At 37.0% G+C, this 22,466-nt stretch overlaps 2 protein-coding genes across 4 annotated transcripts in view; both read left to right on the plus strand.

Annotated features, from left to right (window-relative positions):
• Nucleotides 1-678: 678 nt before the first annotated feature.
• On the plus strand, nt 679-16,287 carry LOC128541520 (sulfotransferase 2B1-like). Its single transcript, XM_053511983.1, has 6 exons — nt 679-938; nt 1,412-1,623; nt 13,313-13,439; nt 13,709-13,803; nt 13,912-14,092; nt 14,248-16,287. The coding sequence occupies exons 1-6, from the start codon at nt 800-802 to the stop codon at nt 14,355-14,357; spliced, it is 864 nt and encodes a 287-aa protein (XP_053367958.1). The 5' UTR covers nt 679-799; the 3' UTR covers nt 14,358-16,287.
• A 1,279-nt stretch (nt 16,288-17,566) lies between these two features.
• The window catches only part of wu:fj29h11 (uncharacterized), a 42,446-nt gene continuing 37,546 nt past the window's right edge, over nt 17,567-22,466 (plus strand). For 2 of the 3 annotated variants that reach the window (XM_053511684.1, XM_053511686.1), the window contains exon 1: nt 17,580-17,683. The gene's annotated coding sequence lies outside the window, so the exon portion shown is untranslated. Of the gene's footprint in view, nt 17,684-22,466 lie in introns of all 3 variants that reach the window. The other variant, XM_053511687.1, reaches the window with a different exon arrangement.

Consider the following 22,466-nt stretch of genomic DNA (forward strand, 5'->3'; position numbering starts at 1 on the left):
TCATTTACAAATTACTTTTTTGTATTTAGTTTTATATGAGTTATTAAAGCTCTGCAGATACTGCATGATCTTGTTTTTTTTTTGATGTGTTCATGTGATGTTGTCATTTCTTTTAAATTTTCATTCTAAATGGAAATATTTTTAGCAGTTTACAAAAAAATGAAACGAAACTGTTCATCTTACCAACACGTGCACCTGTACGACAAGGAAACATAAGAAACTTATAATTATTTTGCTGTTGTCTCTTATTTTTTCAGAGCTGTATGGCATATCATATCATATTATATATATTATAATATTTACTTACTTTTATATTGATTATTAATATAAATAAATTTTGAATGTTATAAAAATCATATTATGTAAATTATGTTCTCAGTATACTATATATTTTATATATAGACACACTATTAATTTTACAACATATCATTATATTGACCTATTTATTTACTTATAATGTATATTCACAATATATACAGTACATTTATTTTTGTAAATAATTTACTTTATATTACATTATATATTTTTTGTTTCACATAAATATATATTACATAACATAACACACTATACAGTTTATGTTTATTATAAACTGGAGTGAGATTACTCTTTGAATAGATTGAAAGGGGAAAGAATCGACTCTTTCGGAAATGAATCAAACGATGTGACTCGGAAAAGAGTCGGAAATTAGGAGCTCCAGGCGGTTTGACGAGCAGCACAGTGAAGCTCAAAGGTCTTCAGGACACGGAGTAGCAGAAGCCGCCAACCTCTCCGGCTTGAATTCACTCAGCGCGGTATTGCAATGACGGAAGCAGATTTATATGATGAGTATAAAGGGGTTTATGTGCCCAAACACTTGCACCCCGCAGACAGTCTGAAGTATTATGAGGAGTTTACATTTCGAGAAGACGACGCCCTTATCGTCACATATCCCAAATCCGGTAGGATCATTTTACACAATTTACTATTCACACATGACTCAGGATTTAGACGTAAAGGTGCTGTGGAAAATGTGCTTTAATTCAATTGCTTAATATATGCAGAGTATAATTGAACATAGCAAAAGCTAACCTAATTTAAATGTAGACTCAGAAAAATCTCAGATACACAGGAATGCAGAAACGAGGTTGAGAACTTGAGGAATGCAGTTTGAGTAAGGGTCAGACCCAGGCTTAGACCTTAGACTGCCCTCTACTGACCAATAGTGTGACTACACTTGAAGGGTTAAATAAAACAGAACCTGCTGACTTGCACTTGAACATCGAACATTACTGGTGTCTGTACAACACTGTGGTTTTTGCCAGTTGTACAGTGCAGTGATAGTCACACAGTTACTCTCACTGGGTTATAGTTGGTCTCAATTATATTAATAATATAATTAAATTATTGTTTTTTTTGTTGTTGTTTTCTGTAGGCACAACATGGATGCAGGAGATTGTACCTCTGATATTCAGTGAGGGAGATCTCTCACCAGTGCACACTATACCAAACTGGGACCGAGTTCCATGGCTGGAAGAGCACCGTGCTAAAATCCTCAATCTGGAGCAAAGGCCCTCTCCACGCGTCTTTGCAACCCACTTCCATCATTACATGATGAACGACTCCTATTTCAACGTCAAGCCCAAAGTATAAGGATTTATTTTTTCAATCATATTCTGCTTGAAATAATTAGGTAGCATGTAGGTACCTGGGATCTAAGCAAGTTCATTCAAAATGGTCATACTGTATTCTGAAGTTTAGTCCCTAATTTTGTTTCATTTAGAAATTCTGATAACAAGCAACTCAAGGTCATGGGAACTTTTTTTTTCCACAATATCACTATTTACTTCGTACTTACTTAACCATTTCTTTTTCAACACCTAGGGATTATAAGGTTTAATGTGACTGTTTTATTTTATTATACAAATTTAATCTGTCCAGGAGGCAAGTTAAAAACTTTTGCAAAATGCATTTTCCCTAGAAAATAATGTAAATGCAAATAATCAGTTTTAGCCACCCCAATTTTTTTAACACTATAATCATGTTTGCATATGAAAACAATAAAAATATCAAATAAATGTAAATTAATTAAAAAATGAAATAAATATAAAGTAATCCTTACTTAACCTTATTTTTTTGATTCCTAATGGCATCGGCTGCTTTAAAAACTTTTTCTTCTTGCTACTATTTTTGCTTTTTACACAAAATGCAAAAGATTACATAATTTTTTGATTATGTTGCTCGTATGCCGAAAATGCTACTGTACAGCCATAAAGGGTACTACTGTACTGTATATGCGTTGAACATTTAGCAAAATCTCTTTTTTAAAGTAAAAAAAATACAAATAGATGGGCTATAACTGTTATACTTATTATATAAACACTAAGTTAAACCGAGTAATCTGATTGAACAAGAGGCATTCCACGAGTCATGATATTGAGCATAACAACACTGAGACGATTATCTACTGTATAACTGTTTGTCGCCAGAATGCTTAAAAGTAGGTGGTAAGGAAGCACTTTTAGCAAGAATACTCGTTTTAGTAATTGCTTCTAAGTCATCCTGTATGAAGGTCTAAACATGACATAATTATAAATAAATAAATGTGTGAATAAATAAGTAAATATAGAAATAAATAAATACAAAAATACAATATAGCCTGGAAAATTGCTAAATGTATTCCTACTTCTGTTTATTAACATATTTCAAGATTTATTTATTTCTGAATTTCCACATTTCTTTCATTATTTATTTTTGTGTTGTCACATTTCTTTATTTATCTATTTAAGATTATCCACTTTTTTTTTTTTTACATATACAGTACAGTATTTATTTCTGCATTTCCACATTTCTACATGTATTTATTTGTCGCTGTATAGGTCCCAGCCTTAGTCGAAACCGCAATTGGGCCGCAGAGACAGAATGCAGACAGAAGCAATCGATCTATTCAGCATGATGCTTCTTAGTTATCTCAGCATCAAGCTGAACTAAATCGTCCATTAATCTTTCGACACGATATAAAACGTAGTTATTTGCTGCGAGATTTTCAATTTCACCTGTTATGCGCTAAAATGCCCCGCTGCCACGGATTGGCCCCCCACATAATCTCTAGGAAATATTATAATTGTAGCGTTTTAACGTTATAATGACAATAAAAAGCTGCCGGCATTCTCCACCATAATACTGTGTATAGGTAGAGTTTTAACATAATAATGACCATGAATAGTTTACGGCATTCTTCATCATTAATACGTAGGGTTTACATAATCAAGACAACGAATGACGGTTGCATTGTCCACCAATAAATATAGACATTTTAATGTGAACACAATGCCAACGCATCCGTCATCATTAACAAGTAATTTTTAGCTCTGGGTCAGAGTTGTATCGAATCTTTAACGATTTGGTTTAATTTGATTAATTGAATCAAAATTTATAACGTACACTATATTGACTACCCGTCCAGCGTTTAGCACAATTTAGTGTATCTTACCAGTTCTGGTTATCACATGGCCAACGGCTATAACACAAAATCTAGTATTTAGCAATTTATGAGCAAGGTAACACGATCTGGGCAAATGTTTAGACTTTAAAATACATGACCAAGACAACAGTACTTTATAAAGAAACGAGAATTTATTTGACTAATCTACGATACATGAAACTACACTACTTTAACGCACGCGCACACACACACACACACACAAACAATTTGGCAAGTGAAAATGAATGAAGTTATTCTAGTACTGGTTACTAGATCAACGAAAGTCACAAGAGCAGAGTCTTGGGTTCAATCTTACGGTTTAGTTATGAAACGAGCACCAACTTCAGCAAGGTATGCAGCATTGTTTGTTTACTTGCGTTACGTTTCGTTCTCATCCTTTGGTTCACCTCCAACGAAGGGAATCACGGCGTTGCTGGTTGGTTGGTGCGCTGTTGTAGAGATGACGTCAGTCAGGAAAGCCCTTCGGTGAGGCGTTGGTTGCCTGGTTACCGATGGCTGCGCTCTGGAACTTCTCCTGAGGTCTCCTTCGTTGCGGGACTTTGGAGTTCTGGCACGAAGTCTCGTTGAGAGTTCTTGAAGAGCGGATGACGCCAGCAGCAGCGGCGCAGCGCCCGCAAGGGCGGAAGCCCGAGCTGCTTGGAAGATGTTGTAGGTTGCAGTTGTGATGATATCTTCTCTTCTTCTCTTTCTTACTGTGGACTTCCTGAGGGTTTTTGTCCCTTGGGGGTCAGTCCGTCCCACAGGTGATTCCTCCAATCGGATGTGATTGCAGGGCTTAGCCACGCCTCACGTGGTTCCTCCTTCTGTGCATAAATTAGCCAGGTGTTTCGGCTGTCACGTGTGACCCATCCGGTTGGAGTTTTTAATACTTTATAAGAAGTAATTTTGCATGAGCTCTGTTCAAGCTACCAATTACCCATGTTTATCAACATTCTTGAAATAAAGCCAGCTTGAGATTGACACCAAACATTACATATCTTACCCACTCATTCCTTCCTTTATCTAATAAAAAGGTTTGTAAATGCTGATTACACCTTTAAAGTTATGCAGATTAATCAAACATATACACAGGAATAAAAGGAACTGAGTAAATATATGTAAATACGTTTTGCCCTACTGGCACACTTTAAAGATGTTTAAAATAGTGTCCATGCCGTATGCCTTTGTTCATGGAAAGGCATGTCTTCCAGAGGTCAAGAGACTGTCCAGGTGTGATGAGGCCTCTTCCTCCCCAGCTTGGGGTGGAGCTGTAAAGCTGTCTTCTTTGTTTACCGGATCGCCGATTTACACCCTCAGTTTTGGGGTCTACTTCAAAGCATCTGGCCTTGTGGAGTTTCTTAGTTTTACAGACGTCCCCCTTAAGATAGCAAACCAGATAAGGTTATCAGGATGGTGCCATGCATGCTGGAAGAGGGTGTTCAGGAATGTGATCCATTGACTGTTCTCTCTATGGGAGCCCTGTTATTCGCTACATATCCCCCTTTTTGCTCGGTGAAGTTCCATTCGTGAACATCAGCGGGCACTGGAAGTAGAAAAATAGAGAGAGAGAACAGGCACACACAAGACACAAACAACACCTCCATAACCAACTGAATCATGGTGCATAACCTAGTTACCTCGTATGGTCTGGTTACGAACACTTAAAACGACATGGGGTGCTTTTGGCTAGGCTTTATCCCAAATTGGGTTGTTTCGATTGGCTGACAACAATTTACTTTCACTTTGGGTGGAAAGAGTCAACCTAATTTTTGGGAGCTGTACTCAAGCTTGGTTAAGATAATTCCCTGATCAAAGAAAGAGAAAACGCAGGGGGAAAAAAAATAGACAAACACAAAGAGAAAGGGCCACAAGGACACAAATAGATTGAGGAAACTAAACTAGTGTCGCATGTGTGGAGCAACTCCTCTCTACCAGAGGTTGGGCCTAGCAGTGCAGACAGAGGAGGGTGATTAGGTGTTTGTTTACAAAAGTGAATAAAATATCTGTATGTACCTTCCTAGAAGGACCAAAGTATGTTACTGTGGTGAAAGGTATACGACAGTTGATCTGTGTCAGTGGTCTGTTCTTCCCCCCTTTTCAGTTTGGAACAACTCTTTAATCATCCTTCTCATCAGTTCTTAAAAGTCTTGACATTGGTGATGTCTTCAGCTCATTTGTGGCTTGGGCTTGAGCTGGATTAGCTTAGACTTTTGACTAGTTTCTTTGTCGAATCATTGTTCTGATTTAAGGTCAGCAAATTCTTTGATGAGAGCTTCCCGGAGCAGATGGTAGTCAGTCTTTGGGTGAGCTGCAAACTTTAGGTAGCTGCACACTTTGGTAGCTGCACCCTTTAGGGCTGGATGTTGTTTGAAGCCAGAGTTTACCTTGGTCAGTGATGTGGAGTCTCTTTCCTAGATGGAGATCACTTTTCATACATAAATATGGAAATCCTGGCTGCCTGGCCGATGTGGCATAAATTTATCAAGGTGCCTGGCGAGTGGTCAAGGTCTGCGCCGTGCGATGCTCTGTGGCTGGAGGGAGCAGGTTCCCGGTGTTCTGCCATGAGGTAGGGTTCTTTGGAGGGAGCTGGGGGATGCGTCGCCCCGCCCGTCACTTCTTCCACTACGTATCGGTCCAAGAACAGGGGACCTGGTCCTGCTCAACAGGGGTAAGATGCGTGCACGCCGTTACCTTGACGGATCGTGGCACCATTCACAGGCGGGCTTGAGTTCCTCAGTGGCGCTGTAGGACTCTTCTTTGCTATGGTCCAGCTGTCGCATGAGGTAGCTGATCTCGTTCCTTGCTTGTCCAGGTGAGTTTTGAGGGCTTTAATTCTGCCATTTTTCTCCCTGGGGTCAGACGTGGCCTTTCCTAGTAGCTTTTCTGCATACTGCAGCCTGTCGGGGAGATCAGCGTGGTTTGCCTTGCCTTGTTCACTTTCATGTGTTGTAGTTGCCAGAATTTCTTGCAGCACGGTGATTTCCACTTTGTCCTGCTCTACCTCGTCACCCCCTTTCCGTCGCTCCTGAGCTTCCAGTTCCAGTTGCTTGATGCGTTGTTGCACACGCCAGCTCCTGCTGTAGATAGGCGGCGTGCCTGTTGCTCAGCTTGAGGGCGACGATGAGTGTGTGACGTAAGGAGCCGGTGATGTTGGACAGTTCATTCGGACTTAGCACTGACTCGGGTCTTGTCTCATACGGCTCGTTAAGTTGTCGTCTAGCTGGTCTGGCGTCTGGTACTTCAGTGTTTCGGCAGCCTTAGTTAGGAAGCTGTCGGTTGCAACACTTGGCCATGTCTTCAGATCTTTTCAGCGACTGACAGGTCTGTGGTGCGAGACATGTTTTGCTGGGGTTCTAGAACCACGACTGACACAGATGTGAGAGAAAGAAACAAAATAGAAAAAACAACAAACACAGCAAACAGATGTGTAAGTTTGGGCTACTGCCGAGTGTGGTTCTCTGTGACTGTGGTCCTCTGGTGGGCGTGCTACTAACTGGGAGTTTCTGTGGGAAGAGCTAGTGAACACACAGTTAGCATGGCTAGAGAACCGATGCAGAAAAGAACAACAACACAGAGCAAGGGATAGAGTAGTAATGGTAATTTTCTACTTTGCTATAAGAGGAGGTTCCTTTTTTTTGTATGGAAAGGTTAGAGCTAATGTTAAGCTGAGGAAAAACAAAGCGCCTTTCTGTGGCAGAATAGGTTTAATGCCAAATTTTGTTTTTCCCTCCCCCTTTTGTTTTTATTAAGTTTGATTTGGAAGGGTGCTCCTAAGTAAAAGGGGTTTCAAGGTGGGGATTTCTCAGTATGTGATTGTTATTTAAGATTTTCTCTAGGCGAAAGAAACAATAACAATGACAGTATTGGTTAACTCAGCATTAGGGTTGACAACCATACACAGATTGAAACACTTTTAAACACGTCTTCAAAATTTTATGGACGGTTTCCTAGTTGACCTGCTTTAACCTTGGCGAGGTAGGATCCCAGCACGAAAAGGGAAGGTACGGTGAGAGTCGGGAGCTTTTAAACTTAAGAATTCACGCTTCAACAATATGTAACGTTTCTACCATTCTCTGCTTTTGTGACTTTCACAGGTACAATCCTAGAATAGCAGTAGTAGTCAAACCAGGAGAAAAACTGAGTTAAAGAGAAAAAGAAAGTGTGGGGTTTCCTACTAATGTGAGGACACTTAACAGGGTTGACCAAGTTAGTTAAAACTGGGTGACAAAAGCCCTGGTGGATAATGCGAGAACTTTCAAATTTGAATTTCAAATTATGAATTATAGCTAATTATTGAGCATTAATTAGCACTAGAATTGGTAGGAGCAATTTGTTATTAACTCCATTGATCATCTATCATTAAATTAGAGACACGACTTCTAATTTATTACTTAATTTTAAAAAATTTCAAACTAATAATGATAGTCGATGATGAATTTTAAAAGATGTTTATCATCAAAATCATATAAGTAGTTACAGTTACAGTGTACGATGAACACCGAATCTGTAATAATTTATGAAATTGAATTTAAGTTTTAGATTAAAACAATTAGACAATGATCAACATTTCATGATGTCATCAAAATCAATGAAAGTAATTTTGCTTAATCCATTACGTATAGGTAAAGTAATAAAGAGGGGGTCAGAAGAGAAAAAGGAAAAAGACCCACTGGTGTGAATTAAAGTTGGGTGTAACGAGGTTAGGTCACTAACAACTTTCGAACAGTGCATTCACAACTGAAAGATGCTATGTGCTAACCGCTAGCCTTAAATGCTACTAGCACAGATGCTACATGCACACAGGCTACCTGGTAAACGCGCTAGGTTTGCTAACTGATGTAGCTCATGCTAGACTTTGTTTACAACTGGTATTAGATAGCGCGGGCGGAATGCGTTACGTCGCTATGGTTACGTACACTTAAACGAGCGTGCTAGTTCAACAGTTATGGGTGATCAGTGACAATGGCAGCGCATTTAACAATGAACAACCCGAACAACACTAGTTAGCTCTTTATAGCTGCACGACCTCGACTCCACTCGTTAGAGTGGGGCACACAACTTAGTTGTTACTACATTTAAGACAACAATGTTGCTGAGATCTCGGCGTATCTCAGCCCTTTGTCAGACAAACATACCGACATTAAACACAAAAACAAACGTGGCTTTTAACCGCACATTTTACTTGAGTGAATTTGCAAGTGGAACATCGCACAGGCAGATTCACCATTGAGACAAATTAGCTGCACAAAGGTGTGTGTGGCAGGGTTTCTTCGCTGCATACACACTAAGAATTACAAACAGGGTTTCTTCGCTGTTTGTTACACACTAATTTGACTTTAGGGTTTGCGCAAATTAGCTGCACAAAGATGCGTGGCAGGGTTTCTTCGCTGCCTACACACTTACAAATAAAAACAGGGTTTCTTCGCTGTTTTTATGATAATATAAGGCCTTTAAAAGATGATAAGAGGAGCATCGCTCAAATCAATCTTTATCGCGGTGAAGGAAGATTTCTTCGTTCCAACAGGCGATTTTGATAATATTAAAATGTAAAGAGATTTCTTCGTCTTTACAGTACAAGTTTAATATTATAAGCTGCAGTTTAATTTAACATATAGCTGAGCTTGAAAATAAAACAAGCATTTTAGCGCTCGCTATGAAGGCCTTTAAAAGATGATAGAAGGAACATCGCTCAAATCAATCTTTATCGCGGTGAAGGAAGATTTCTTCGTTCCAACAGGCGATTTTGATAATATTAAAATGTAAAGAGATTTCTTCGTCTTTACAGTACAAGTTTAATATTATAAGCTGCAGTTTAATTTAACATATAGCTAAGCTTGAAAATGGAACAAGCATCTCGCGCTCGCTATGAAGGCCTTTAAAAGATGATAGGAGGAACATCGCTCCAGTCAATCTCTATCGCGGTGAAGGAAGATTTCTTCGTTCCAACAGGCGATTTTGATAATATTAAAATGTAAAGAGATTTCTTCGTCTTTACAGTACAAGTTTAATATTATAAGCTGCAGTTTACTTTAAAAATATAGCTGAGCTTGAAAATGGAACAAGCATCTCGCGCTCGCTATGAAGGCCTTTTAAAAGATGATAGGAGGAACATCGCTCCAATCAATCTTTATCGCGGTGAAGGAAGATTTCTTCGTTCCAACAGGCGATCTTTATAGTATTAAAATGTAAAGAGATTTCTTCGTCTTTACAAGTTTACTTTAACCATTAACCATGACTAAATGTCGGACAAATAGTGGCTGTTAAAGTACAATACTAAAGGTGGTTTTGAACCATCCAATCACGAAAGTAAGTTCGTGTTGCATTTCATTCATTCACTCAGTGGTGTGCCGCGAGACAAGGACGTATACAGTATCGCAACAATCTGTTTCTCCACCTCTAATCTATTTCTGGACAATAGAAGAGATACAGTGAACGGTCTTGGTTTTATGAATTTTTAAGCCAAACAATGCCCGCTTTTATTCTCCACCATTATATATGTAGCGTTTTAACGTTATAATGACAATAAAAAGCTGCCGGCATTCTCCACCATAATACTGTGTATAGGTAGAGTTTTAACATAATAATGACCATGAATAGTTTACGGCATTCTTCATCATTAATACGTAGGGTTTACATAATCAAGACAACGAATGACGGTTGCATTGTCCACCAATAAATATAGACATTTTAATGTGAACACAATGCCAACGCATCCGTCATCATTAACAAGTAATTTTTAGCTCTGGGTCAGAGTTGTATCGAATCTTTAACGATTTGGTTTAATTTGATTAATTGAATCAAAATTTATAACGTACACTATATTGACTACCCGTCCAGCGTTTAGCACAATTTAGTGTATCTTACCAGTTCTGGTTATCACATGGCCAACGGCTATAACACAAAATCTAGTATTTAGCAATTTATGAGCAAGGTAACACGATCTGGGCAAATGTTTAGACTTTAAAATACATGACCAAGACAACAGTACTTTATAAAGAAACGAGAATTTATTTGACTAATCTACGATACATGAAACTACACTACTTTAACGCACGCGCACACACACACACACACACAAACAATTTGGCAAGTGAAAATGAATGAAGTTATTCTAGTACTGGTTACTAGATCAACGAAAGTCACAAGAGCAGAGTCTTGGGTTCAATCTTACGGTTTAGTTATGAAACGAGCACCAACTTCAGCAAGGTATGCAGCATTGTTTGTTTACTTGCGTTACGTTTCGTTCTCATCCTTTGGTTCACCTCCAACGAAGGGAATCACGGCGTTGCTGGTTGGTTGGTGCGCTGTTGTAGAGATGACGTCAGTCAGGAAAGCCCTTCGGTGAGGCGTTGGTTGCCTGGTTACCGATGGCTGCGCTCTGGAACTTCTCCTGAGGTCTCCTTCGTTGCGGGACTTTGGAGTTCTGGCACGAAGTCTCGTTGAGAGTTCTTGAAGAGCGGATGACGCCAGCAGCAGCGGCGCAGCGCCCGCAAGGGCGGAAGCCCGAGCTGCTTGGAAGATGTTGTAGGTTGCAGTTGTGATGATATCTTCTCTTCTTCTCTTTCTTACTGTGGACTTCCTGAGGGTTTTTGTCCCTTGGGGGTCAGTCCGTCCCACAGGTGATTCCTCCAATCGGATGTGATTGCAGGGCTTAGCCACGCCTCACGTGGTTCCTCCTTCTGTGCATAAATTAGCCAGGTGTTTCGGCTGTCACGTGTGACCCATCCGGTTGGAGTTTTTAATACTTTATAAGAAGTAATTTTGCATGAGCTCTGTTCAAGCTACCAATTACCCATGTTTATCAACATTCTTGAAATAAAGCCAGCTTGAGATTAACACCAAACATTACATATCTTACCCACTCATTCCTTCCTTTATCTAATAAAAAGGTTTGTAAATGCTGATTACACCTTTAAAGTTATGCAGATTAATCAAACATATACACAGGAATAAAAGGAACTGAGTAAATATATGTAAATACGTTTTGCCCTACTGGCACACTTTAAAGATGTTTAAAATAGTGTCCATGCCGTATGCCTTTGTTCATGGAAAGGCATGTCTTCCAGAGGTCAAGAGACTGTCCAGGTGTGATGAGGCCTCTTCCTCCCCAGCTTGGGGTGGAGCTGTAAAGCTGTCTTCTTTGTTTACCGGATCGCCGATTTACACCCTCAGTTTTGGGGTCTACTTCAAAGCATCTGGCCTTGTGGAGTTTCTTAGTTTTACAGACGTCCCCCTTAAGATAGCAAACCAGATAAGGTTATCAGGATGGTGCCATGCATGCTGGAAGAGGGTGTTCAGGAATGTGATCCATTGACTGTTCTCTCTATGGGAGCCCTGTTATTCGCTACATAATAGAACATAAATTCATAGGTTTATTATTATCGCATATGATATTAATATTGTATTTAACCCTAGGCACGTGACAGCCGCCGAGACCATTAATGCAAACTCTTATATAATGTTTATTTTATCCGTGGCAGGGGGGCATTTTAGCGCATAACACACCGGCTAATTATCTTAACTTCTTAGCAGCAACTTATACGCCACTGTTGCCAGACAGCAGTCATTACAAGCCAAGGCATTACTAGTTGAGTCGAAACAATCTCACTTCATTTAACCAATCACGGTTTCGACTCTGCCTGGGACCGCCTACCTTATCAGCATACCGTGCCAGCCAATCCGTGGCAGCGGGGCATTTTAGCGCATAACAGGTGAAATTGAAAATCTCGCAGCAAATAACTACGTTTTATATCGTGTTGAAAGATTAATGGACGATTTAGTTCAGCTTGATGCTGAGATAACTAAGAAGCATCATGCTGATTAGATCGATTGCTTCTGTCTGCATTCTGTCTCTGCGGCCCAATTGCGGTTTCGACTAAGGCTGGGACCTATACAGCGACAAATAAATACATGTAGAAATGTGGAAATGCAGAAAATCTAAAATAGATAAATTAAGAAATGTGACAACACAAAAATAAATAAATGAAGAAATGTGGAAATTCTGAAATAAATACATTTTGAAATATGTTTATAAACAAAAGTAGGAATACATGTAGCAATTTTCCAGGGTGTATTGTATTTATTTATTTATTTATGTATGTATTTATTTATTTATTCACATATTTATTTATTTATAATTATGTCATGTTTAGTCCTCCAGAGTCCTGAATTGTCTCTGAAGCTAAAAATCTAGCAAGCTTTTAATACAAGAATGAATCCCCAAACTCAAATATGGATTGTACAACCTACATACAGTAGCATACTAGCTTTTCATTTAATTCTATTTGGGATTCAGCCCCAGAAACCTGGAAGTTAGATGATATTCTGAAGTGGAATAAGTTGAAATAAAATGTATGTAATAATTTAATAAATCTTATACATTTTGCAGGACTGTTAACCATATTCATGTCTTATTCTCCTCACCTTTTGGTTATAGTCGTGATTAGCTAGTTCCAGCATTTCGAAGGATATGTATTGACAGAGCGAAATAACTGACTAAATAAACAAACTTATCATAATCTGTAAATAATAAACAGTGTTTGTAGAACTGTTGTATAACAGCAATATCACACTCAAGGTTGTGCCGTTGTCCTTGATATCAGCTTGGCTGAAATCCAGCCATGCTGATATTTAGTATAACGTCAATCCCTCTTATGTGATATTGCTTAAATAAATCCTTAGTTTAAATCTTATACTTCCATGGCCCATGGAATGCACTAACTGAGACACAGTCTACCTTTCATTTGGTAACAATTTTTTAGCAGACACATTGGTTAATTTATAACATGTAACAAATTTATATTGGTCAATAAGAAACTGCCAAAAAACAGCACCTCTGTAATTATGTTTCAGGTCATTTATGTAATGCGAAATCCTAAGGACATCTTTACATCCTCCTTCCACTACTATGGAATGGCTTCTTATCTGGTCAATCCCGGCACCGCTGATGAATTTCTGGAAAAGTTTCTGAATGGAAAAAGTAAAAACCTTACATATGTATATATATATATATATATATATATATATATATATATATATATATATATATAAATAATTTTTTTATTATTATTATTATTATTATTATTATTATTAAGAAGCCTTAATGTTATTGCAGTCTATTTGTATTACTGTATATGTAAAAACCCAGCTACAATTGTTTTCATTTCCTATGTATTCCCTATTACTTTTTTGTCATAAAACTACATTTCTCTACCTGTGTTCTTCTCACATTTTTACTGTGATTTACAGTAATGTTTGGCTCTTGGTTTGAGCATGTAAAGGGCTGGCTCAAGGCAAAAGACCAAGAAAACATTTTTTACATTTCATATGAGGAGATGATACAAGTAAGCATTTTAACACTATTTTAACAATTATTTATTTTTTATAATAAGACCTTGTTCATGCATGTTGATTGTTACACAATGAACACTAATCATAAATTAACACTGCAGGATTTAAAAGGCTGTGTCACGAAATTCTCCCAGTTTCTGGGAAAGCCTCTGAGTCCAGAAGTGATTGATAAAATAGCCGAGAATTGTTTGTTCAAGAACATGAAGCAGAACAAGATGTCCAATTATTCCCTGGTTCCAGAAGAGTTCATGGATCAAAAGAAATCTGAGTTTCTCAGGAAAGGTAAGTCCTAACACACTTTGTATTTCACTGGGTAAGAATATCTCTTTATTGACTGAATGTGGGTGTAAATCTCAAATACAGCCTCTTTGTGGAGACTTTAAGCTTGTGGAACAATATGTCCAGTCATTGCGTGATTGTTTTGTCTGTTTCTTTAGGAATAGCTGGTGACTGGAGGAACCTTTTTACTGAGGCCCAGACTGAGAAATTTAATACAGTTTACAAAGAGAAAATGAAAGATGTTGTGTACAAATTTGCATGGGATTGACAGACTCACCATTACAAAGAATTTAGGTAAAAATTATTTTGCTTAATATTATTAAATGTTTATGATAACTCAGTAAAACTAATCACAAATTATGGTTAAGGACAGAGTCACTATTACTACTTTTTATGAGAAGACTTTTGTCCATTTGTGTTAGTGAAAATAACTACTTCTCTTCATATCTATTCATTACACATTTATGTAATTTATATGTTGATTAAACATTTTACTACAAATAAAGAAATCAAGCATATCCTTTTATTTATAGCGTAACATTCTACGCTATACCGGTGAGGCCACTCACGCCATTAGTTTAATAGGGAAAATATAGCAACATTATACTTATATAGTAGTTTGGCTTATTAACTTGGACATAAATAATTTACCTTGTTTATGTGACTTAATGACCATATTAATTTATGGCCATGACGTATTATTATTAAGTCAGTAAGGTATGTCAGTAAACATGATTTTTTTTTTCCCCTAATCATTTGTTTTAGATAAAACCTATAAATTAGACATTTTCTTAAATAAATTAAATCAATATAAAGTCTAAAAACATACTCACATACCAGTCATTCTTGAGAACTGGGACAAAACATGTCCAGCACATAATATTGTGGTATTCTGTAAAATTCTGAAATAATTCATATTTTGAGTATGATCAATTTTATAAGCTGAATTAACTTAGCAAAAAAAAGGTTTTTCTATTCTAATTAAATTTTATTTGATAAAGTGTCCGCACTAGACCTGAGACTGTCTTTTTCCAGAAAAAGGGTTCACATTTTAAATGGCTAAAAGACTAAAATATATATTTTTAAAAATTAAATTTTTTTATTTGTTAAATTTGTGTCCTGAGTTTCTCTTAAGACCATCAGACATTTCTAAAAAATAAATAAAGTCTTTTGGTCAAACGAAACTACAAAGACCCCATTATGACTTTCTGTTTGTTCTATAACCTATTCTGTAGGTATTACCTGTTCTATAACTTATGACGTTCTTGTATGTTTGTTCTTTTTTTTTTTTTTTTTTTACATTTTAAAGATTACTGCTTTGGTCACAACCATAAAATGTCAACAAAGTTAAATTAAGTAAAATTTATAAATTTCAAACACATTAAATATGTATCTAGCAAATTTTGGAAAAACAAACTGGCTCCCAGATACTGTACATAATCAAAAGTTAGCTAGCATGATGTGGAATTGTGGACGTCCGTCAGGAAATTCATCTGACGGTGGTGACTTATTGTGTGACAGTGTTGACAAATACATGAAAATTATGTTTTTTTTTTCACTAAATAAAAATCCTTTTACATTTTCTTAAGCAATGGCAAGACAGCAGTTGTCAGTGAAAGAGCGAAAGAGAAGGAATAAGGAGAAGAGAAGAGAATACTAAAGAAAGAAAAGAGCAAGATTTATAGAGACCCTGAACAGAGGGATGAGGAGGGAAAAGTGGAGGGAAAGATGGAATAACAGGATAAAATAAGGAAAAATACAAAACACAAGTGATCTAAATAGAAGAAAAAAGAGGCATAAAAGAAGGGCTTGGAAATATTCTCAGAGAAAGTTAAGAGAGAACAGAAAAAGGAAGGGCTGCACCAACTCAACACTCCTTACAACACACTACAACTCAACACATTACAACCGCCATTAAAGTTATATTGTGTTAGCCTTTTTTAATTTTAAATAATTATTTTGATTTTTATTGTGACCTGTTTCTCTAGTTAAGACACATTTTCATTCCGTTTTTTTTTCCTGTTCGATGTAAATACGTATACACAACAGGTATACAAGTTGACTGTCTCTTCTTGTCTAAAGCTTTTGATTGTACTGTTGGCACTGGGTTAACATGCATATGACAATACAAATAACCAACTAAAAGTGTTAAATGCTGCATAAATATTTATAATAAAATTTTATAGTTGTGTAACACCTTTGATCTCCTATGACTTACTAGCCCGAGGCTCTGTCTGCATGCAGATCCTGACGCCTGCGTGCTACTATTACTTATGAATGGAGTGTAAGGTCAACTCGCTGCCGCTCCTCACGCTGCCCCAGCCCTCACTTCAGTCTGTCGTACGTACTGTCGATGTAGAGCCTCTGCAGTCTGATCTGGGGTTTTAGTAGCTGTGAGCCCGCCATGACGTGCCCATTTATGCTTCAGAAGACGTGCCTACTGTTACATTCAGTTAGGAACTCCTGTGACATGATCCCAGTATGACAAAAATGCGAATAATGAAAGCCACACAATGAAACATGACACACCCATTGCATGACATTTGCATGTGTAAGCACCACCCGCTGAACAAACAAACTGAATTTCTGTTTTATATATAGATGTCAGCACCGTCAGATGTGTGTCACCACCCTTAAGTGTTTTGTCACCTCCGCCAGGTAGGATTTTTTGGTGGTTATGTGTTTATTTTATTTTTTGTAAATTGTTCCCACAATAGTGTACTTTTAATAAAATATTACATTTCTTAACATTAACAGATATTTTAGCAATACAGTATGTTTACTTTAGATCACTACTTTGCTGTTTTTGGGTAAAAAAGCAAGGATGTTTTTTTTCATTATAACTTTACAAGAAGCCATGTTTTATCCTAATTAAATACTATTAAAATGTGCTGCATTGATTTCTTAAATAATGACATGTCGGTTACAAAAACACCTCCTGGTTACAAAAAATCCTGTAATGCACTGAAAAGGTTGTTTTTTTTGTACAAAAATGTTACAACTGGGATGTAGTTTCATAAAACGGTTTTAAAAGCCATATAAATTGATATTAAATTTTTAGAAATAATATTAAAAATAAGTTCTCCATGTAAAACATGTTTTGTCCCAGTTTTCAGGATTGACTGATAAATAGCTTCCTTGCGCGTCTGCGCCAATACTCTAGGGGGCAGCAGTGAGTCTTCGGTCTGAGACGTGTTCTTCTTTCTTCTCCTGCAGGATAAACAAAAATAAATACAAACGATGTGCGCGAGCACAGTTTATTTAAACCGTTTTAACGGAATTAACGGAAGAAGTTTAACGCCTAGTGTCTGTCTGTGCGTAAGGGAGTTAACGTTAAACGGATGTTTGTTTATTTATTTACTCGAATACCCACAGACCAACTCCCCGAGTATGAGGTCTTCGTAGCACTTGTATCACACACACACACACACACTTGAACTGAACTGAACTGAACTGAACAGTGAGGACTTGGCAAAAGTGTGAGAGAGAGAGAGAGAGAGCTGAGCTGCAGTTCACACTCACACTGGTCAGAAGCATTAGGATACAGACGCTCTTCACATGGACCTGTGACTTCTTACCATGCAACAACACCAGGTAGACTAAAGTCCAGATCCTCCGTCGTCCTGACCAGGGCAGTCATTGTACAACATATCCACTCTATCTCATTCATTTATTTTTATAAGGAAACACTTTGTCCTGGTCAGAGTGTCTGTGAATCTGGAGTCTTTCCCAAATACTAGGTGTGAAGCAGGAATACCCCATGAACACGCACACTCATTCAAACCTTGTGCAATTTACTGTAGTATACAAATCCACCACATGCTTTATTATTGGGTTGTGTAAAGAGTTCACCCACTGGAAAACATGCTACAATCGCACTGGCATTAACCCAAATTCAGGATCAAACCTGGGATCCTGGATCATGCAAAATGTACTGTACCTCCCGCCTCGGGTCTGTGTGTGTGTTTGTGGAGTTTGCATGTTCTCTCCGTGCTTGGGTTTCCTTTCACAGCCCAAGGACATGCAAATTAGACTAATTGGCATTCCTAAATTGCCAGTAGTGTGTGTGAATGAGCATGTGACTTTGTGTTCCCTGTGATGGATTGGCACACTGTATCCCTCCTTGTGCCCTAAGTTTCATTGGATAGGCCTCCTCATGACCCTGTATACAGAATAAAGTGGTATAAACAATTAGTAAGGGAGTAATTACACATAATCAGGGTGTGACAGGGGTTCCTTAGGCTTGTACCTATTGAACAATGACCAAAGGCCAGCCTGTTTGGTACGATCTCACAGAAAAGTCAATGCATCATAAATCACAAAAAAAAAAAAAAATGCTGGTCATTATAGAAAGGCACCAGAACACGTAATGTTTTGTGTTGTAATCTTAGGGCTGATGCAGCACAGTGGCTTAGTGGTTAGCACTGTCGTTTTGCACCTCTAGGTTTCAGGTTTGATTCCCGCCTCGGCATCTGAGTCCATGGGGTTTGCATATTCTCCCCAGGCTAGGTGGGTTTCCTCAGAGATTTCCTCTCACAGCCCAAAAACATGCAAATTAGATAAATTGGCATTCCCAAAATTGCATGTAGTGTGTTAATGTAAGTGTGTGTCTGTGTGTGTGCCCTGTGATTGATTGGCACCTCGTCCAGGGTGTACTCGCGCCTCGCGCCCCAAGATTTCTGGGATACTGTAGGCTCCAGGCCTCCCGTGACCCTGAACACAGGATAAAGCGGTATAGACGATGAGTGAGTGAGTGTTATGGCTGATTTACCACCCCTGGCCTCCACTTCCAAATTCAAAAATATAATTAATATACTTTATAAATTAAAACTTTACACTGGATAAAAAACTAAGACAAAGTAGATTTTTTTGTCCTCCATGAGTACTGATTCATAACTCATCGTGAGGTACTGATTACTGCATGTTAGACGTCCATGTTGTTGTACTTAATTGCGGCTGTTGATTAGACTAATTGCACGAAGAACTGCACTTTTATTGTCTATTATCTCTTTTTCTTAGGCCAGGATTATAAGAGTATTAATAGAGTAATCATTTACATTAGGGCTAGTTAAGAAAATTTAATCAGCATCAATCTGTTAAAGATCACTGTTGTTTTTCAGTAATACCTGCCTAAAGGGAATTTAAGGCTTTACTGTTCAAAAGAAGAAGTCACTATTTTCAGTTTCTTTGTTTAAATATAGTTTAGTGGTTCTTCGGCTGAGAAACAACTGTTTAATAACAGCAAATAAGCAAGAGCTCAAAGATATTTTAAAATATTATAGTTTTAATTGTTGTATCTCATAGAGCAACAACACCTAACTTATGAATGAGGGTTCTTCCCGTTCTCAAGCATGTCTTGTTTTTACTTGACATTCATTTTTTAATGAAGAAATCTAATGATAGGTAGGTACAACTTTATTATCATTGCATAGTCCGTGCAAATATTGGCATTGTACAGATTGGGCATAATGCTAACATTTTTCATGAGTGGCGTGTCTTTTCGTATGCAAGTGTCCTAAAATCCTTTCTAGACAGGGTCATTTTGCAAGCTAATTAAAAATGTCCAAAATATGGAAATCAACACACAGTGCAAATCTCCCTAAACTTTTGGAATCTAATCTTTATCCCTTACCTTTAAACCCTGCTATATCTAAACATTTTAGTAAAATAGAGCTATACAAATGTAATTAATAAAGAATTAAATAATTGTACAAAATGTAAAAGAATTGCAAAAATAGAGATCTATCTATGATCTTAGCAGGAATAATAAAAGATTAAAAGCAATCACAAATACATAGACATAGAACCATGTTCTTAACCTTATTCTTGGAGAATCACATCCATGTGTACAGTATTTTAATGTTTTTCATGCTGTTTCACATCCACTTCAATTTAGAAAAACTTGTTAATTAGATGATTAGTTAAATCAACTGTGACTCTTGGAGATAAGAAAGTATTAGCATGTGCAGGACAGGGTTATGTTTTTTGAGAACACATGACACAGTAAAACATTTTACTGGTGCATTAATTAAAGTCAGGCTGTTGGATGTTGTATTGGATGTTCGGTTTGTTGCGTGTTATGATTAATAACTAATAACCGAATAAATACAGTCTAGTTTTACCTAGTGCTGGGGGGATTTTCTCCTTAATTAAAATCATTTTTATAAAAAAGATTTTTAAAGTGTTTTAATAAAAATTATGCATCTATGTTTACAAAGGTTTTGAGCCACCCCTTCCTCTTTCTTCATATTAACTGTGTGAAACTGTGTTAATATAATTATGTGGCCCATCCATTTTCGTACTATGTGTGGGGGAAAAACTTTAGCATTAAGTATAATCATCTGTCAGGTACAAGAACAGAAATGAATAAAACAAATAAAAGAAAGTCAGCGGCATGGTGGTGTGGTTAGCGCTGTATATATATACAGCTTTCTTTAAACGTCTTAAAAAAAAACACCAGGATAAACAGGCAGCATGTCCCTGAGGACATAAATATTTATATATTACATTAGAGATAAGGATGGGTAAACCTTGGGTGCCCATGGTCTTGTCACCAGTTTACTGATATACAATTGATAATGTTAATGTGTTAATGTTATATGGTGTTATTGTTATGGCTGATGGGTGCATAATTTTCCTTTGGGATTAGTAAAGTACTCTCTCTTGCTCTTTCTCTATCTATCTATCTATCTATCTATCTATCTATCTATCTATCTATCTATCTATCTATCTATCCATCCATCCATCCATCCATCCATCCATCCATCCTTCCTCTTCAATTGTTTGTCCAACCAAAGTTACATACTGTATAACCAGTGTTTTCTTTTTATTGCAATGTATTTCAAGGTATTGCAGGATTAAGATAAGGAATTTACATTCCTATTTACTTTCTCGAGCAAGATAGGTTTTCTGAATTGTGAAAATATAGTTATTGTAGTATGTAGTAACTGTAGCAATTTTCTACAGATATTGCTTATTTTTTATAAGAACCATTGTTTCTACTTAGGTATAGATTTGTTTTTGTGTCTTTATGTGCACTCAAAGTTAAAAAGGACAGATTGTGATGGTTTGGACATGTGCAGAGAAGTGAAGAGGGGTCTATCAGGTGGGAGAAGGTTAGATGGAGTTGCGAGGCAGGAGGAGAGGAGGAAGTTCCAAGAGGAGGTGTATGAATGTGGTGAGGGAGGTGGTAGACAGAGTTAGATGGAGACTAATGGTCTGCTGTGGTGACCTCTAACATCAGCAGCCGAAAGAAGAAGAAGATGTGCATTCAGGAAATTATGGCCACTTTGCTACTTTTTACAAGTTTGTCGGTTTACAAGTTAAATCCATAATAAATTAAAATTACCTTTTTGACTCCATTCTACAGCATAACATGTTGATCTGTGAATTTAAAACCTTAAAATCTTACTTTTTAAATGATCTTCCTTTTCACTTTTAAATAAAAATGTTTTTACGTAAAATACAATTCAATTCTAATGGTGCAGTGTTTTGATTATATTAAAGAACATATTTATTTTTCTGTTTCAATTCATATTATTGATGTGCAAAGATATGACTGTGTGATGTCTACCAATTATTCATAATCAGCAATAACTATGATTTTATCTTTCATGGCAGAATAGTAGTGCATTAAGGCATGGGTTCTGAACATCCTTTAACATTTAGTGAGGCATCACCTTAAGTATCAATTTATTTATATCCAATGATCACAAACACAAACCAAATGATTTACAGATGTATGGTAATCATTTAAAATATTTTGGGGCATTTATGGAAAGATTTTTGATTCCTGCACTTTTCACCATTAGACTAGATTGACATTTTTATAATGTAATTTATGTATAATAAGTAATTAAGCCTTGTTTTTTAACCAGTTCTGAATTCTGTTCATTAATAAATCTACTGCCAATAGGTAGAAGAATTCAATAATAAATACAGTAGCTTTAAATGGTGGTTGTGATTTCTGCTACTGCAAAAATAAATAAATTAAAGCTCAAGCTTTCATTTTAACAAAACAGAAAATGTGCCTTCTTAAAACAAAGTCCAATTCCCTACAATATGAAACTCAAATGGACCAAATCGAGATTATATTTATAGTTTTAAGGAAAAATGCCACACTGTCAACATTACACATAGAACCTTTTATTACATTATTAAAACATAGGACGAATATGAAAAAAAGAATCATAATTTTGTCTAAAAGAGGCATTCACTGAAAGTCTGTAAATAGAGAGAGAGAAGCAAGCAAGAGGCCAAGGGTGAATCCAAGCTGTAATGTTACAAAATGTGGAAAAGTTCAAGGGGTGTAAATACTTATGGAAAGCACTGTATCAGTTGGTTATATAACTAGAAGAAACCACTGACGACATTGAAA

This window comes from Clarias gariepinus, chromosome 14 (genome assembly GCF_024256425.1).
Source record: "Clarias gariepinus isolate MV-2021 ecotype Netherlands chromosome 14, CGAR_prim_01v2, whole genome shotgun sequence".
Lineage (NCBI taxonomy): Eukaryota > Metazoa > Chordata > Actinopteri > Siluriformes > Clariidae > Clarias > Clarias gariepinus.

Bases quoted from the DNA above. Each gene is read 5' to 3' on its own strand.
- LOC128541520 (XM_053511983.1), top strand. From the start codon at position 800: ATGACGGAAGCAGATTTATATGATGAGTATAAAGGGGTTTATGTGCCC. The intron at 939-1,411 runs GTAGGATCATTT...TGTTTTCTGTAG, and splicing joins CGTCACATATCCCAAATCCG to GCACAACATGGATGCAGGAG. The intron at 1,624-13,312 runs GTATAAGGATTT...ATTATGTTTCAG, and splicing joins ATTTCAACGTCAAGCCCAAA to GTCATTTATGTAATGCGAAA.